The sequence below is a fragment of the Natrix helvetica genome, assembly GCF_964273705.1.
Source record: "Natrix helvetica genome assembly, chromosome: 2".
NCBI lineage: Eukaryota > Metazoa > Chordata > Lepidosauria > Squamata > Natricidae > Natrix > Natrix helvetica.
This window is the reverse complement of record NC_138552.1, coordinates 191,085,405-191,103,813: the sequence shown is the minus strand read 5'-3', so window position 1 is coordinate 191,103,813 and position 18,409 is coordinate 191,085,405. Positions and strand designations below refer to the sequence as shown.

Below are 18,409 nucleotides of genomic sequence, written 5' to 3'. Positions count from 1 at the left end.
CCAGAGTTCTCTATGAAGTCATTTGTGTGCCTGCTCTTTCGAAGCCTCCCCGGTTCAAGAGGCACTAACTCACCCCTTTCCCAAAGCTGAATCTGGGAAAGGGGGAGAGAAATTCCTCCGCCTATCACAGGTGGAGGGATTTTTAGAGGGACGCAGTGGCTCAGTGGCTAAGATGCCGAGCTTGTCGATCAGAAAGGTCAGCAGTTCAGCAGTTCGAATCCTAGCGCTGCATAACGGAGTGAGCTCCTGTTACTTGTCCCAGCTTCTGCCAACCTAGCAGTTCGAAAGCACGTAAAAATGCAAGTAGAAAAATAGGGACTACCTTTAGTGGGAAGGTAACAGCATTCAGTGTTTAATCATGCCAGCCACATGACCATGGGGATGTCTTTGGACACTGCTGGCTCTTTGGCTTTGAAATGGAGATGGGCACACACACCCCACTTTGAGTCAGGAATGACTAGCACATATGTGCGAGGGGAACCTTTACCTTATCATAGGTACCCAGAAAAGCACAGCTCTTCGGAATATCACGCTAAGCAGCACACCTTCATGGGAATTGTCCCATCAAAGGACATGGTCCAAGAAAGCCCTGTCCTTCCCCAGATTCCTGTACACAAATCATTAGATGTATTTAGGATGCAGTGTTTATTGGTGCTCTATCGCTATTTTGATTCTGAATTGTGCATAAACATCTCTTCTTTCCAAATATACGGAGTTGGATGCTAAGAAAGTGTAAAATAAAATGCAGGCTAGAGAGAACTTCACTGCATTATACCCAGAGCCAAAGAACATTTAAGTGCTGCGCATGATCTGACAGTCAGAAGTATCTGCAAGGGAGGTCAAGTGGGGGTGGAGGGGAGGGGAGGATAATGAAAGCAGAGCCTATCCATCATGATGCAACTCTGCTCCTTTTGTACATCTGCTTGCATTGCATGGCACAATGCTGTTTTCATCATGTTGACCAATAGATCAGAAACTGAAGATGCCTCTGATGATAATATCCTTCTACTTGAAAGTCCCATTAACACCGTTTAAGTATTGTTCTCTCCCCCCCCCCCCGCCGCCACTTTAGGAATTTCATCTCTAGCACATATGGAAAAAGATTCCCCCCCACTCCCATTTCAGCAATGTTCCATATTGAATTGTGACAAAAGCTGAGCTGCACAATCCCACAATGTCTCTCTGGAAGCCCGCTAGCAACCTTTGTGATTTAAATGTGCATGCGCTGCCTTGTGAGACTTTCTTTTTCTTCCTTTTTTTCAGGAAGCAATGGCACAGAAGAGCTTTAAAAAAAACTGCAACCACAAGTTTTAATTGCATAAATGACTTGAGGATATTGCCACATATTTTTCAAAACTCAAGATAATTTAGCCTTTTTTTTTGCTTCCATGTTGGTCTGCAACAAAGGAAATCTCTCCTGGTTTATATGGTTTTCCATGCTGGGAAGGCGGAGCGCATTTCTTTTAAGAGGAAAAAAATTAAATTTCTTTTAAAATGAAGAATTTTTTTTTATTAGATTGAAGTTTCAGCTAATGCAAAAATTGACAATCTGGGACCTTCTATGTGAAGAATGGAGGCAAGGCCTGAGTGACTTCTAACAGCTCTTTATTCAATACTGCCTGTGAGGCAATATTGCTGGCCCAGCTTCTTTTATAGGGAAGCTGATCAGCCCACAACCAATCAGGAGAGAGTATTTTCCTGCTCCAACAGAGGACCAGACTGAGAACTTCAACTGACAACAATATACAATACATAACATATTGCTAGACAAAAACTACTATCACTAGTCATTTTGACTGAGGCTTTTGGAAACATCAGACATCATCCAATGAATAATTGTTGCTTCCTTCAGCCCAAACTCCTGTGTCTTGAAGCATCCAATTAAATAGCTTCAGGGAATGTGAAAATGTACAGTGTCTCCTGATATTATCATCGAGCTACAGTGAACAAAGAAAGATTCAGTGAACAATCCTGGCTGACTGTTGTTCACAGGAGTTCAGATAAAAAATAGAGAAGGAAATTGCTCTGTAGAAATAAACACTGTATTTACATGACAATCACCATCACCTTACTTCAAAAAGTTTGCTTCAGAGTGCAGCCAGAGTGCAGAGTGTAAAGTGCTTACTTTACAGCTTCTATCACTGTCATTAATGCTGGATAGTTGTTCCTTCCTTTCTGCCACGTAAGAGACTAAGGTTATTTCCAAACTACGTTTTCCTCACTTGTGGCTTTCCCTTTGCTTCGCACAGCCCCAGTGTTTACAAATTGCAGCTTCTTTTAAAATGCCATCATTTAAATAGCATTGCGTATATAGTGAATTAATATCCTGATATATCTCATCTGACCAATGGGCAATGATATTGCTCTCTCTTCACCACCCTCTAGGAAGGAAGAGCCTTTAAGATATGAAGCACCTTTGGCCCTTAGGTTTAGGTTTTTAGGTTTATTTGGATTTATATGCCGCCCTTCTCCAAAGGACTCAGGGCGGCGTACAACATTAAAAACATACATCACAAAAGTTAAAAAAAAGATTAAACCCATTTCCAAAAAGACCAAACCGATTTTTTTTAAAGAAACAATACATTTAAAATAAATTAAAATTAACATTAACAGGCCAGGCCGGCTTGCTGGAAAAGCCAACTTTTTAGGGCGTGTTGGAAGGACCGGAGGTCAGGGATTATGCGGAGCTCCGGGGGCAGCTCATTCCAGAGGGAAGGCACTCCCACAGAGAAGGCTCTCCCCCTGGGGGTCACCAGCCGACACTGCTTGGCCGATGGCACCCTGAGGAGTTATGGCTTAAGTTATGGCTGAATTATAAGTCCCAGCATCTTAGACCACTGGCAGTGCTGATTGGGATCACTGGAGGTTTTGATTTAGTGACAGCTGAAGGAGCGCAGATTCTTCATATTACAAATGACTACTGTGCGGTATACAACCAGAAGAGAAAGAACAATATTTGAGGAAATAAAGGAAAGGAAAAGAACAATTTCTCAAACTGGTCTGCTCCAGATTTCTGAAACTGAAACTTCTGGCCTCTTAAGGCAATTTCCTCAGAAAGAGAAATGTCTATTTCAAACTGCAAGTATAACTCCCCCAGCCCACCCCAAATGGATGACTCCAGTGGGATGTGAAAAAGAAACAGTTTTAATTGAGGAAATAAACCTTTCCTTGAGCTACAGTAGATCAGACCGATAGAAGGGAGATAGCACTGGAGTTCTTAAGCTTTGCAGTGCCGTAACTCCCTAAAAGAATAAATGAGTTTGTCTGGCTTTTCCTGCCCATCAATAAAATTGTCAGGCTGCTCCGATAAGGCCCAGCTATATATGTGCTAGCTGTATATACAGACAAAGCTAAATCACTGGCTTTCTCCAGTGGTTAAGAATTCTCCCTCAACTCATTCCTTCAATTGTCTTTTACTCATAGCAATGTCTGCTGCAGTGGGTCTAGAACAGGGGGGGGGTCAAACTCGTGGCCCGGATGCGTCACGCACTGGCCATGCCCACCCCATTTTAGTGAAGGGGGGGAGTCACAATATGTCATGTGATGACAATGTGATGATGAGCGTTTGACACCACTGGTCTAGGACATCTCACCGTCATTGTGGCCAACTAGCTGTGGCTAACCTGGGGCAGCCATTTCTTAAAAATAATGATATACTGTAGTATATCTATTTTAGGGCTCTATTTGTATAGTAGTTGTATGATCATACAACTACTGAATTTTCAGATGACATGGTAGAAGAGGTTCTGAGCATATGCAACCCTGTCTTACTTGGACACAAATTGTTTATGTTCACATATAAGGTCTTACAAAAGACACCAACACCACCCCAAATATAGTTACTACCTAATTCTGAAGTTCTGACAGCCACAGCCACACACCCTACAGTCACGCATTATGGACACTTAGTAACCAACCCACATTTATGGCCATTTGCAGCAGCCTGGGGTCACAGGACCACAATTTATGTCATTTTTTTCCCAAAACCATGATTTACTTCCACTTTTTGGCAAAAACACTCCATAGTGAACATAGTGATCAATGGTTTACTTAATGAACATAGCACTGCTTTATAACTGCAGTATTTGTTTTATGATTGCTGCAAAAGAGATTATACATTTAATTAAATAAATAATAATAATAAACAAACAAACAACAAAGTCAATCTTGCCTCCCAAACCAAACCAAATGCCTCTCCACTTTCTAAATTAAGAAAGGTTGCTCACATTAGGAATGGGGGAAGTGTCATGAGAGTTATAAATGGAAGGCTGTATGGGTGAAAACTGCGACTGAAAACTGGTCTAAACATAGTCTCACAAGCCCATTTTCTTCAGTTCTCTATTCAGCTTCCTATGTATTTTGCACCTGACTCTAGTTAGAGCCCAAAATATGTTCATCCCTAAATGTACATATTTAGTTGCCATCACTTTTTCATCTGTTGAAAAAGTTTGCTTGGAGTCCAAATCTCAAACCACGGTGTGCAATCATTTATACACTCCTGAACCTTATTAATTTTACACAGAACAATCAAAGTTCAAACATAGCTTTTGATGCTGCCAAAAGAGATGGGGAAGCAATGCGATATAAAAGAGGCTTCAAATTCATACTTTTCCCAGTGCCCCAATGGGAGAAGAAATTAAAGAGCTCTTTGTTCCCTCTTTGCACAAAATCGCATCAGAAAATCGTTCTTTTATTTTGCACAAGAAAGCTCAAGTGTTCAAGGTTAGGAGCATTCGTTGTGTAAGACTTGCAAAGGCAAACCCATCTGATCTTCAAGTTTCTTTTAATTAACAGAAGAAATGCCATACAGATGGCTGCTTGCCTTACTAACTGGTTGAGTTTGCTGACCAGGATACCATGTTGTTACAAATTTTGTTTCTTTTTGAAAAACAATAAATGCATTGTTGTTAGAATTATTTTTCCCCCCTCAAAATACTCTTTGTTTACATGTTTTTAAATAACAGGTCTGGAAATCTGGATATCATATTTCTGGCAAGGACCATAAATATCCCTGTTTGGCCATATTGGGAATCTTAAATGTGATTTCAATGGAGAGTCACTCCTGGACATCAAATCACTTCAATTGGCTTTCTACGGTTTAGTCTAAATTAAAAGAAATTTCTCTATAATTTCAGTAAATCCATACAACTGTAGACAGATTTTCTGACTTAGATAGAAATACTCAGTATTGGTAAGACTGCTGTGGCAACTAATTTGTGAAAAACCAGCAACTACCACGAGAAACAATGTTGCATAATAACTGTGAAGCATCCATAATTCACTTCAAAATTCTCATTCTCATTTTAATTCATTTTTTTTTCTTCCTGGCATTTTTCTCACAGGTGTAAGGTGAACTTTTGGAGGATGTTGGGTTGTAACAGGAATTGATCAACTGACTGATCATCTCAGCCTGATACTGTGAGTTGAAAAAGAATACTTTATTTTTCTTTAATTCTTATTTTAATTGTAATAATAATTCAAAGTCTGATCATAGTGAGTAAGGCTGTCTTGTTCCCATGGCTTCTCCAAACAAATTCAGTGGAAGAGATTTAGTGGGACTCAGCTAATTTAAAATTTTTAAAAATATTTTCAGCTTTTATTTTTAGCTTTTTGGTATACATTATCACTAAGTTTTATTTTCTGGAATAAAACTATATACTGGAATACCTTATTCCCTGATTCATGGATCCATGACCTGCATTTCAGAGGTCTTAGAAGATTTGAATGGACGTGTGTTTGTGTGTGTTTGTGTGTGTGTGTGTGTACTATTAGCATAGAGTTCAGGGCATTGAAGAGAAGCCTTCAATTTAAAATTACCTTATTTCAGTGGTGGGATTCAAATAATTTAACAACCGATTCTCTGCCCTAATGTCCTGCTGGGTAGGTGGGGCTTGGTGGTCATGTGACTGGGTGGGTGTGGCCAACTCAACATCACTCACGTCGATGGGCACTTTGCCTTAGCTGTTACAATGTAATAAGGGTTAACTGGAAAGGCAGTTTCTGTAAGCAGGGCAATAAAGATTAGGCTAGAAAAGAACACCAGAATGTTTCCTTCCTGCCTTCCTTAAAGGATTAGTCCTGTAAAGTGTGAAAAAACAAAATGAGATTTCTTTCAACAACCAGTTCTCTGAACTGCTTAGAAAGTTAATAACCGATTCTCCAGAATGGGTGCGAACATGCTGAATCCCACCACTGCCTTATTTTAATTAAGATTTTAAATGATGGATTTAAACAAGAAAATACGGTGCTAAATTTAGATGTCAAGAAACAGTATCTGCAATCTAATTTTTTTCAGACATTCAGCCAAAGTACTCTCCTGAGTTTTAAACACTCAGAATTTTAGCGATGAAACTGGATGCCTCCTCACAAGCTGTAAGGCAGGGCTCTCCAAACTTAAATTGAATTCTGGAAGTTGGAGTCCACAAGCCTTAAATTTACTAAGTTTGGAGACCCCTGTTGTAAGGTTTTGCTTAGCAAAGTTGAGGTGGAAGGTATAAATTATATTTAGATAATCAACCAGTACAGAACAAGTTAACTTTAATTAGCAGGGCAGAGCAGAGCAGAGCAGAGTAGAGTAGAACAGAACAGAACAGAACAGAACAGAACAAAACAAGGAATTCATCTGGTGCATATGTTCTCAGTGTACATAAAATACTATTCTTTCTATTCTTACGTCTGGAATCTTGTCATTATTCGAAAGCTGATTGTAAAGAATGGACAGCATCCAGGAACACACTGATATTGCAATCAAGAACCTGGCAAATTCAAAATTTGATATTAGAAATACATGTTTTTAATTTCTACATATTTGTTGAGGTACAGTATGTACCACATTTTATAAAGTACTGAAAATGGGAGAACAAAACAAGATTTGAGAGGATGAATAATATCAGTCATGTTCAGCTTAATGACTCTTCAGCACCCTATTAAGCAGTTTTGGAGGAAATCTATGATTTCGTTTGTTTGTTTGTTTGTTTGTTTAACATTCCACCTTTATTATTTTTATAAATGACTCAAGGCCACAAACATATCCAATACCTCCCTCCTCCCATTTTCTCTACAACAACTCTGAGAAGTCAGTTGGGTTGAGTGAAAGTGACTGGCCCAAGACATTCAGCGGCTTTCACAGCTAAGGCGAGAATTGTACTCATGGTCTCCAACTTTACAGCCTGGTGCCTTAACCATATACTGTATCATTTTTAGGGTAAAGAATTCAAAATCATTTTTTAATTTTGAAAACAGCATCCTTGCTACAGAATTTGGGATATTACTTATCTCAGTTAATTATTATCCGCTTTCACTCTGTTACTTGTAGGAAAGTAGAGTAAACGGACACTTAAAGTTTCTAATCCAGTTATTAGACTGCTAGCTGACCCCTTCTAATAGTATTACTAGGCTCAAATCTGCCTCACTTTAATGCCTTCCAGGTGTGTAGGATTTCATCTCCCATAACCCAACACATCTGGAGGCCACCAGTTTGAGAAAGTTCTTTAGTCTTAGTAGCTAGGAGATGGCACGTAGAAATATTACAAGTGGAATCTGGTACAAAATTTTATAGTGTGCAATTTTCCTGTTCGCTAGTCAGGTTGGTCATGCTCTCCTCCATTGCATCCTATACCTGTGACAGCAAACCTATGGCACACGTGCCAGAGGTGGCACACAGAGCCCTCTCTGTGAGCATGTGCGCCATCGCCAGCTGGTCTTCAGGTTTCCGGCACTCTGACACATGCACATGCACACGTGTTCCAGTTTGGGAACCTGGTGACTAAAAGGTTCGCCATCACTGTCCTATACTATTTCAACCTGCAGCATCTAGACCAGGTGTGCTAAGATCTGGCCCACAGGACCACCCTGGAAACAGTGAAGGACCAGCCCGTGGTGCCTCTGACAGCAAAAACAGGCTCCCAATCTCTGTTTTCAACTGGGACGGCTTCCTGCAATCCTCTGCCAGCAAAAATGGAGCTTTCAGCACTCCTAAGCTCAGTTTTCACTCAGTTTTGATATTGGGAGCCCATTTTTGCTGGCAAAGCACTGGGGTCCCCACAGGTACCCCTGACATGAGTGACATCAAGCTGGCAATGCCCACCCTGCCCCCCAAGGTCAAACACAACCCTGATGTGGCCCTCCATGAAATCAGGTTTGGCACCCCTGATCTAGACAGTGTTCAAAGGGAGCCCTCCCTATTCTATTCTCACCATTTGTTTTGAGATCTATCCCTTCTGTACCACCCATCTCCCTCAAGAGGGACTGTGGGCGGTGTAATAATAATAATAATAATAAATTTGAATTTATTAGCCGCTCCCTCTCCAGACAGGACTCGGGGCGGCATACAATAAAACATATAAAACATAAAACATATGTGCAAACACATAAACATCCAAATACACACATATACAAAGACATACATGCACGTACATGCACGGAGGAGGTAACAAATTACATCACATTTAGACAATTAAAAGTCACCATTAAAATACCCCATTAGTAATACCACAATTTAAAATTTAAAAGGACTGTCAGGAGGAATAAGAAAAAATTTACGGTTGAGCCAGGCCAGATAATTGAAAGAGGTGGGTCTTCAGCTGTACACGGAAGGAGCGGAGATCGGAAGTAATCCTGATGTCACGGGGGAGGTCATTCCACAGGGCTGGGCCCATCACAGAGAAGGCTCTGCTCCTGGGTGTCGCCCCCCGACACTGTTTAGCGGACGGCACCCGAAGAAGTCCCTCTCTGTGTATGCGGATTGGTCGTAGGGATGTATGGGGCAGGATGCGATCCTGCATGTAACTAGGTCCTGTGCCATGAAGCGCTTTAAAGATCATAATCAAAACCTTGAAACGCACTCGGTAGACTACAGGAAGCCAGTGCAGCTCGCGCAGGAGAGGTGTTACAGGGGAGTATCTAGTCCTCCCCATAATCACCCGCGCGGCCGCGTTCTGGACCAACTGCAGTCTCCGAGTGCATCTCAAGGGAAGCCCCATGTAGAGAGCATTGCAGTAGTCCAGGCGAGACGTCACCAGCGCATGGGTGACTGTGCGTAGGGCATCCCGGTCCAATAAGGGGCGCAATTGGCGCATCAGGCGAACCTGATTGAACGCCCCCCTTGCCACGGCTGTTACATGGTCATCCATGGACAGCCAGGCATCCAGGAGGACGCCCAAATTGCGCACCCATTCCATGGGGGCCAGTTGCTCGCCCCCAATGGCCAGAGATGGAAGCAACTGGTTGAACTGGGAGGCCGGAAGCCACAGCCACTCCGTCTTGGAAGGGTTGAGTTTTAGTCGGTTGCCATCCATCCAGACCCGTACGGCCTCCAAACACCGGGACATCATTTCAACGGCCTCGTTGGGGTGGTTCGGGGTGGAAATGTATAGCTGAGTATCATCAGCATACAGATGATATCCCACCCCAAAACCACGGATGATCTCGCCCAGCGGTTTCATGTATGTGTTGAACAGGAGAGGCGAGAGCACCGACCCCTGTGGCACTCCACATGTGAGGGGGCTCCGGGTCGATCTCTGCTCCCCTGCCAACATACGTTGCGTCCGGCCAGAGAGGTAGGAGCCAAACCACCGTAAAACGGTGCCCCTGACTCCCAGCCCCTCTAGCCGGTGCAACAGGATACCATGGTCGATGGTATCGAACGCCGCCGAGAGGTCTAATAGGACCAGGATAGAGGAACAACCCCTATCTCTGGCCCTCCAGAGATCATCAACCAACGCGACCAAGGCCGTCTCCGTGCTGTGCCCGGGTCGGAAGCCGGACTGGCGCGGGTCTAGATAATCATTCTCCTCCAGGTGACGTGGAAACTGTTGTGCCACCACACTCTCTACAACCTTCGCTAAAAAGGGAAGGTTGGAGACTGGACGATAATTGACTAGATCCGTTGGGTCCAGGGAAGGCTTCTTGAGCAGGGGCCTCACAACTGCCTCTTTCAAGGCGGCCGGTAGAAACCCCTCACCCAACGAAGTGTTCACTAGGCCCAGGAGCCAGTCGCGCGTAACCTCCCAGGATGCCAGTACAAGCCAGGATAAACATATGGTAGGACGTAGACGTCCACGCAACCTGTCCAAATCCTCGATGGCAACCGAGTCAAACTCCTCCCAGAACGGTCCCTCAAGACTCGCCTCGGGCGTCTCCACTGGACCACTGAAAGGGGCCCATCCCATCCGGATTTGAGCGACTTTGTCCTGTAGATATTTCCCAAACTCCTCTGCTCTGCCCTGTAAAGGGGCTTCCCGCGGTCTCTCAAACAAGAGGGAGCGAGTCACCCGAAACAGGGCGGCAGGGCGGTTATCTGCGGACGCAATAAGAGCGGCACAATGTTGACGTTTGGCCGCTCTTAATGCCACAAGGTACGTCCTCAAATAGGCTCGTGCCTGTGCTCGGTCAAATTCGGAACGGGAGGATCTCCAACGACTCTCTAGGCGTCTCTTGTGGCGTTTCATCACCCTTAGCTCCTCGGTAAACCAAGGAGCCAGGGTGGTTCATCGCCGCAGGAGAGGCCGCAAAGGCGCCACCCGGTCTAGGGCCCCGGTAGTCGCACTATTCCAGGCGTCTACCAGGTCCTCCACTCGGGGGCGGGTCAGGTCCACAGGAGGTGGCCCAAGCTCCATCTGGAACCTATCTGGTTCCATCAGGCGCCTGGGGCGGAACCATCTAATACCTTCCGGTTCCGCCTCCCCGCAGCGGGGGGTAGCACCAGGGAAGTCAAGCCGGAGAAGTGAGTGATCTGACCATGACAGGGGATTAATAGTTGACTCCCCTATTCCCAGATCACTCGTCCACTGGCCAGAGACAAAGACAAGGTCCAGCGTGTGGCCTCCCTCGTGAGTAGGGCCCTGAATTAATTGGGTCAGGTCCATGGCTGTCATGGAAGTGTGGATGTGTGGATGTTAAAATGTTAAAATATAAAACAATACACCTAAAAGTTAAAAATTCTAAGGAAAGAGATTACAATTAGTTAAAAGTTGAAGTGAGGATTTGGGGGGGATCTAATCAGCCCCACAACTGTGTGCTCTGCTGCAGAAAATTCCGTCAGGCAGGGCAATGGCAGAGAAAGCTCTCTTTCTAGTTCCCACCAGTTGGAATTCTTTAGCTGACAGGCTATGCAATATACCCTCTCTGCCAGACTGGGTGGGACAAGCTGGTGTAATGGGATGAAGGAGGCTTCATAGGTAGCCTGGCCCAATGCCCTGCAGGGCTTTATACTGTAGGTCACAACCAACGTGATCACCCACTTTACAGCTGTCACAACTCACAACTGTAATTGCCAGGCTTATTCAGTCCAGTAAAAGGCTAGGTTGGCATTTATTTTAGTTCAAGGAGCTATCAATTACAATAACTGTTAAGCAATAAAAGGGAAATTTATTCCAGGCACAAGAAAGAATGCTAGGGTGGAATGTGAAGCAAGGACAAGAAAGAAAGAAAGTATTAATTCCATCTAAAGCCCTCTGGAGCCAGAACCTTGAATAAAATTTTCAGACGGATGTACGTATATTCAATCAATAATGTCTGTGGTAGTTCAGGTCCCTCTCTCTCCCTCTCCCTCCCTCCCTCCCTCTCTCTCTCTCTCTCTCTCTCTCTCTGTTATATATATACACACACACACCAGGGGTAAGTTCTGGCTGCTGCTACTCCCGTTTTGCTCAGGGATGCACTGTGCATGCGCATATTTGATGTGTGCTATGCGTGCATGCACAGTACTAAAACAAGATGGTGGCACTTATGGTGCCCTGGAGAGAACCAGTTAGGGGGCGTGGCATGCCGAGTTACTACCTATTCGCCCAAACTGGTCCGTACCGGTAGGAACCCACCTCTGACACACAGTATACATATACATACACAAATATACACATTTTTTTTTAATATGTTCCTAAAACTTAATTAAAAGAAGATAGCACAAATGACTATATAATATCAATACAAATTTGAAGAAATGCTTGGGAAATTAAATTGCGCTCCCTTATGCAGTCATTTTTAAACTAGGAGTGAGGCTTAATTAAGACTCCATACTCCATACGAGACTCCATATCGTTCACTGAATGATAAGATTTGAAATATCAACTTTAGAAAAAAAAACTCTTTAAGAGTTATTATTTCTACATCATTGAAAATGTTGCATTCATGGGCATTCCTCAATCTCAAGGTAGGTAACTTGGTGTCTGCTGAATATTTTTCCATTTATTCATCACATTTCTACAGCACCCATCTCACCTAAATGAATCTGGGCAGTTTATAATTAAAACATGTCACAAGATATAAAAGCATAAATAAGAACAAAGTTAATAGAATTAAAAGATTGGCTAACGGTATTAAAAATTAAAAAGCTAAAAAAGTAGAGATAACATCTTCATGACACCAACTAATTACATGTTCCATTATTCTCTCTCTAACTCTCTAATTATAGTAGTCTGGCTTGAGTATATAGGTATATAGGCATCTAAATGGCAGCATGGCAGTATATAGGTATATAGGCATCTAAATGGCAGCATTCATATAATATTCCTACCCTCTTCTCTTCCACTCTTATTTATCATAACTGTTGTTAGCGTGACATCGAAATAATGCAACTTACAATTATCTCTAGCAATATCTCATTGGATTAAAAGTTCTATTTCAGAGTTTGAGTTCCAATTTTGCTCTGGAGATGAGCAGTGGTTAATACTGCTTATGGCTGGTTATCATGAGAGTGAAATGACTGCTAATATAATGGATCATCCTATGAGAGGAACAGAAAGTAATCCATAAACTAGCCATATGTCAAACAGCCAAAACTGTGATTTGATTATGATAGATGGCTTGGATCAGAATATCCTCATTCACACAGAGTTAAGCAGCATGCCTTTAAGTCAGAATGAATTATCTTCTATGTAGAGTTCAGCTCAGCATTTCCTTTGCAGAAAATACAAAAACTGATGTTCATAAAGATCTCCTGTTATTCATGAAACTCAGAGGCACTCTAACCTTGGAATCCAGTATGTACAAGAAGACTCCTCTTTAGATATGAAAACAGTAGAGCTACTATGCTGGTTTGCCATGCACACTGAATTGAAAGCCAGGTAAACAAACATAATTATCTGGACACACAGCATGCTATGTCCAAACACTTGATGAGATAGTTCATTTAACAAGCTAAGGCAATGACTTGATCAAGGCAACATGCTGAACCATACTCAACTCCCAACCGACACCTATTTCAGGTTTGCCTACCAGGTTTTTCAAACCTAGTCAGCATTTGTGGAACTGAACTCTGATAGTCCTCCAAAGGAATGGACTACAACTGCACCATCCCAGATAACTGGCCTTATTGATTATGGCTGGCATCTCCCAGCATGGTACTAAATATAAATGTTGCAGAAACAGAATCCTACATTCATAAGCAGCAGAATGTTCACAGATTCAACATGACTAAATAAGCTGCTTCATAGCAGTCTTATACATGTAGCATAGGGGTCCCCAATCTCCGGTCCTTGGATTAACACCCGCCAGCAGCATGCCAGAAACCAGACCACACAAACAAGTGAAGCCCCATCTGTGGGATGTAGAAAGCACATGAAACGAGGTCTCCTCCAGTCTGCAGAAAAACCTCTCTCCACAGAACTGGTCCCTGGTGCCCAAAAGGTTGAAGGGGTGGGGGCACTGATGTAGTAGATCTGCCTACTACAGAGTAGTATATGTTGGGAGACTCAAATTTTAAAACCTGGTGCTTTTATTGTTTTGAATCAAAAGACTTTGGGCCATTCTTTATTCCCAGCCTTAAAGTCATAAACATGTGTTCTACATTCACATAAAAATCCTGTCTGGTCTGACAATCAATGACTCCCAATTCATCAGTTTCAGCCTTTACAAACTGGGACTTAGAGAACCAGAGTCCAACAACAGTGCAGGATCACAAGTTGCCCATTTCTGAGACAAAAGAAGGTATTTGCTTTCCCATCAAATGGGGATACAAGGCTCATAGGCTCACTTTTCATGAAACAATGGCTAACTAAAACAGTCTTGTCCCATTTTAATATGGAAATTATAATAAAACTAAACGGTACACTTTAATGATCAAATAATGAAGGTTCCTCCCAAATGTTTCCACCTCATCTATATGTGATATTGGTCCCATCCACTCCAACGTCCTCAGCCCAGTCCCCCAAAATGTTAGGTGCCATTCATGGTCATCAAAAGGTTGCCTACCTCAATCTAGAATCAAGGAATTCCCAAGAAGGTCTGTGTGTCACACAAGAAGATATCATTAAGGAGATTATTCAAGGTAATCTATTCATTTTCTCCATCAGACATAGAACAAATAAACCGAGGAGTTACCATTTGAAAGTGATTACAGTTTTAAACTCAATTGATCTTGAAACAGAGATTCTTTCATAAATGTGTGCAATTCCTTTCCCATATTTTCCCCTTATTTATTATTGGTTACCTGCCCAGGTAATCTTAGCTTTGCCTCACCAACATGTTCTATCTCTTCGTATGTTATACATTCAGATCATTCTGACAATGAGAATTTTCCTCTATCAAGAACAGGCAGACTTGAACTAATGTGAGTCCCATGAAAGTGTCAGGAAGGAAAAAGCTTCATTTGTTTGGAATTCTAAAAATAACCACAATGCATACCATTGAAATAAAACGAATCAACTTGGATGGGTTTCCAAATCCTTCCCTCTTCATGTTCCTCTCTCAAGTAATCCAAACCGGGCATAAGTTCCTTGGAGATTTTCCTACTGAGACTTGAAATGGCACCGTACAATCATTTCCCACTGCTGAGGATTTTCACAGGAAAAGAAGGAAATGAAGCTATATTATTCCAGATCCACAGCGTAAGCTACAGGAAAGATTCCTTGTAGTGTAGAAAGGGTTGCTTAAAAAGATCTTTTTCTTACAGATTTAACAAGATTCCTGAGCAGCTCACAAATGCTATACTTCCCCAACCAAACGTGATCTTTTCTCACAGCCATGATCAAAAGAAGACACTCTGGTCATAAATAGAGAAGCTTTGCCTTCATCCCTATGCCAGGAAAGGAACTCCGCAAGAGTTAGCCTTTCCAGTCGGCATTCCTGCCCTGCTCCAGGATATCTGGATCAAGTTTCCCTTGCACTTTGCAAGATGCACACAGACACAAAAGCAGGAAGAGAAGCTAGTTTTCCCAAAACATCTACCACAGTGTAAAAACGTTTGGGCTCTTCCATTGTGTCAAGCTGAGTTGAAGGATTGGGGGGGGGGGGGGGAGACAAGAAAAGAAAAGGGCAGGACATTGATTTTGCTGCCATCCCACATTTTCTTCTGGTGAGGATGCATCTGTGGGCTGCTATCAGTATTATTTTAATGCTGCTTCCAAAAAATCAGGCTTCCATTTTGCCCCTTTCCCAAGCACCAGCTAGCCCCAAGCACCAACTAGCTAGGGTTTTCAGAAGGATCCACTTTACAAGCTACCCTCCATCATGACAGATGCTCTTTTATCAAAGCCACTGTGCTGAAGAAAATGGATGACCCTTTCTGTCACGCGCCATCCCTGCCCACAGAAACTCTTAAACAAAAGCACCCAGCCTGAGACTTCTTCTTCTCCAGTGGGAACTCCATTGGATGCATTGGTGCCCCGCGGGCGTTTTCCACTAGGGCTCGTACTCGGCTATGATTTTATAGCGTTGCGATCCGTTACCAGTTCAGGCCAGGGCCGACCTCCGGCTACTCCGAACATGTGCAGAGTACATGCCCGATTCAGCCCCACCCACCCAGCCGAGGTGGAGAAGGGATTAGGGAAGCCGCAGGGCGCTTGAACCAGCGTTTTAACAGATCGTCAAAATGCACCCACATACACATGCACCCCACATTGTTAGGATGCTGGGTCTGAATGGCCCCTTCTGCCGCTCTCGCTCCCCTTCCAAGGAAGGCGACCTTTGCGGAGGGGACTATTGTGGCCGGGATGCGTGCGGCACCCTCCAAGCCAGCTCACCTGTTAAACACTTTACGGATCTTCTGGCGCACACTGGAGGAAGGCGGGGCGGAGATGCAGCTCCGGCCGCCGCCGCCGCCGATGCCCTCGGGAGGCAGATTTTCAATGGTCGCCACGACATGGTTGGGCTGCTGCTGCTGCTGATCCGGAGAAATCATCGCGGTGGGGCTGGCGATCAGAAGAGAGCAGCAGGGCGCATCGTGCGCCGCCCGGCCACCGAGGCGAGAATCCCGCGGAAGATCCAGAGAAAGCGCCCGCGGGGGCGGCTGCGGGGGCTCGCGCGCTTCTCTTTGAGGCTCCAGCTCCGGGCGCCGCCGCCGCACGCCTCAAGGCTGCTCGGCCATGGAGCGAAAGGGGTGGTTTGAGGGGCTTTTTTGGGGGGGGAGGAGAGTTTCCTTCAGTTACAGCCTCCCCGCTCCTTCCCCAGCAGCAGCAAGTGTCCGCCAACGAGGGGTGCGGCGAGCAAACGGAGTGATGGCAGCCGCGGGAACCTCGAGGGGGCTGCCTGGCTCTTCTTTTGTCTCTCCGCAGCTCAGCCCAGCCCAACCCAGCCGGCGTCTCGCTTTCTCTGTCTCTCTCTCTCTCTCTTTCTTTCTCCTTCTCGGCGAAGCGCGATCAGGTGCAGCGCTTCGCTCGGCGCTGTCTGCACAGCCCGGTCGAGGGAGCCGCCTCTGCGCGCGCACGGAAGAGGGGAGCTCTTCACGGCAGAGTGCGGCTGCAGACAAGCCGAGCTGAAGCCGCCCGTTCCGTGCGACCCCCTCCCCGTCTCCCCCCCCCCACGCCCCCTCCTTCCAGTTCAGTTGCGCCCACTAGAGGGAGCAGACAGGATTGGACGCCCTCACCTTCCCATCCGCTATCTTTCCCCCTTTGCCCTCCTTTCCCTTTCGGAATTGTTTGCCGGGAGTTGTAGTTTCCTGCGGTGCTCAGGTGCTCAAACTCTCCGCTTACCTTCAGAACCGCTGGTCCTTGGACAGCTCCCAGCATCCACAACGGTACTGGCGAACGGGGGCGTAAGGGCAGGAAAGAAAGAAAGCTAAAGAGTTCAGTCCCAAAGGTGCTTTTTCTGGAGGCAACTGGACGTCTTGTTTTTTATTTGAAGAAAAAAAAGACAAGAAAAAAAAAACAAGATGCCCAGTTGCCTTCAGAAACAGCACCTTTGGGACAACAATGACCTGGATGACTGAGAATTTACAGGCTAAAGAGTAAGCTTATTTGTGGGCAATAAAGTCCATTTGCTGGGATGCATTGTGTGTGGTCTGTATAGTGGTTCTTTGTGGTAATTTTACTATTTGTTTTTGTGAGTTGTGAAGTTTTGTCCGACCCATCACGACCCATGGACAACGTTCCTCCAGGCCTTCCTGTCCTCTACATTCCCCAGAGTCCATTAAAGCTCATGCCTACTGCTTAGTGACTCCATCCAGCCACCTCATTCTCTGTTGTCCCTTTCTTCTTTTGCCCTCAATCTTTACCAGCATTAGGATCTTCTCCAGTGAGTCCTTCTTTCTCATTTGGTGGCCAAGTTATTTGAGTTTCATCTTCAGGATCTAGTCTTCTAAAGAGCAGTTCAGGATTGATCTTCTCTAGGACTGACTGGTTTGATCACCTTGCAGTCCAAGGGACTCGCAGGAGTCTTCTCCAGCCCCATAGTTCAAAAGCCTCAATTCTTTGGCACTCAGTCTTCCTAATGGTCCAACTTTCACAGCAACTGGGAAAACCATAGCCTTGACTATACTGTACTAATTTTACTTCAGTTAACTCCCCAAAATACTGCTTTAAAAAAAATTCAAGCTGAGATAATAGTAGGGAAAAAAGGTCTGGTAGAGAGAAACAATGTTAAAACAGAATCAAGGAGCATGTATTTGATCCACATGTAAGCTATATTTGAGGGTGGGGAAGAGACATCGGGGAAGTTGCTGGGTGTCTCTCAAAGTTATCTGCAAGGTTTTCTTTCAGTGGCTCTCTGGGTATTGGATAAAAATTGCACCTGGACCCCCTGCACAAAACGATCTCCCTGTCTTACAACTTTCCCGATTTACTGGGGAAATATCTGGGAATGAAGCCCTTCTGGAAGCACAGCAGAATTAAAGATATGTTGCAGAAAGAAAAGAAAGGGTGGCTTCCTGTGTATTTCTGACTCAGGAACCACAGCTGGGTTGAATTTGTGGAGAACTAACCTCAAATTTGTGGGGGTTTTGACATGTGTGGTGCTGACATAGGTGAAGGAAAGGGTGCAAGAGAAACAAAAGTCTTGCTTCCACAAAAAGGCAGATGACATCTGGGTTGGAGCATCAACCATTACCTGCCTCCTTTGGAGGTGCATTTACATTGGAGAAATTGCTAGAGATAGGAGTGCTTATTGGAATGCAAGATTTGGATCAGGATTCCCAGGATAAATGGAACTGCAGTACAAAGTATCCAGGCAAGAGCATCAGGTGCCAACCATTGAGTCTTGT

The 18,409-nt window shown here is 44.3% G+C and overlaps 1 protein-coding gene across 1 annotated transcript in view; it reads right to left on the bottom strand.

Annotated features, from left to right (window-relative positions):
• The window catches only part of SLC35F1 (solute carrier family 35 member F1), a 231,825-nt gene extending 215,177 nt beyond the window's left edge, over window positions 1–16,648 (bottom strand). The window contains exon 1 of the mRNA XM_081945841.1: window positions 15,957–16,648. Within this exon, the coding sequence (XP_081801967.1) occupies window positions 15,957–16,114 (158 nt within the window). The 5' untranslated portion in view covers window positions 16,115–16,648. The remainder of the gene's footprint in view (window positions 1–15,956) is intronic.
• Window positions 16,649–18,409: the final 1,761 nt, after the last annotated feature.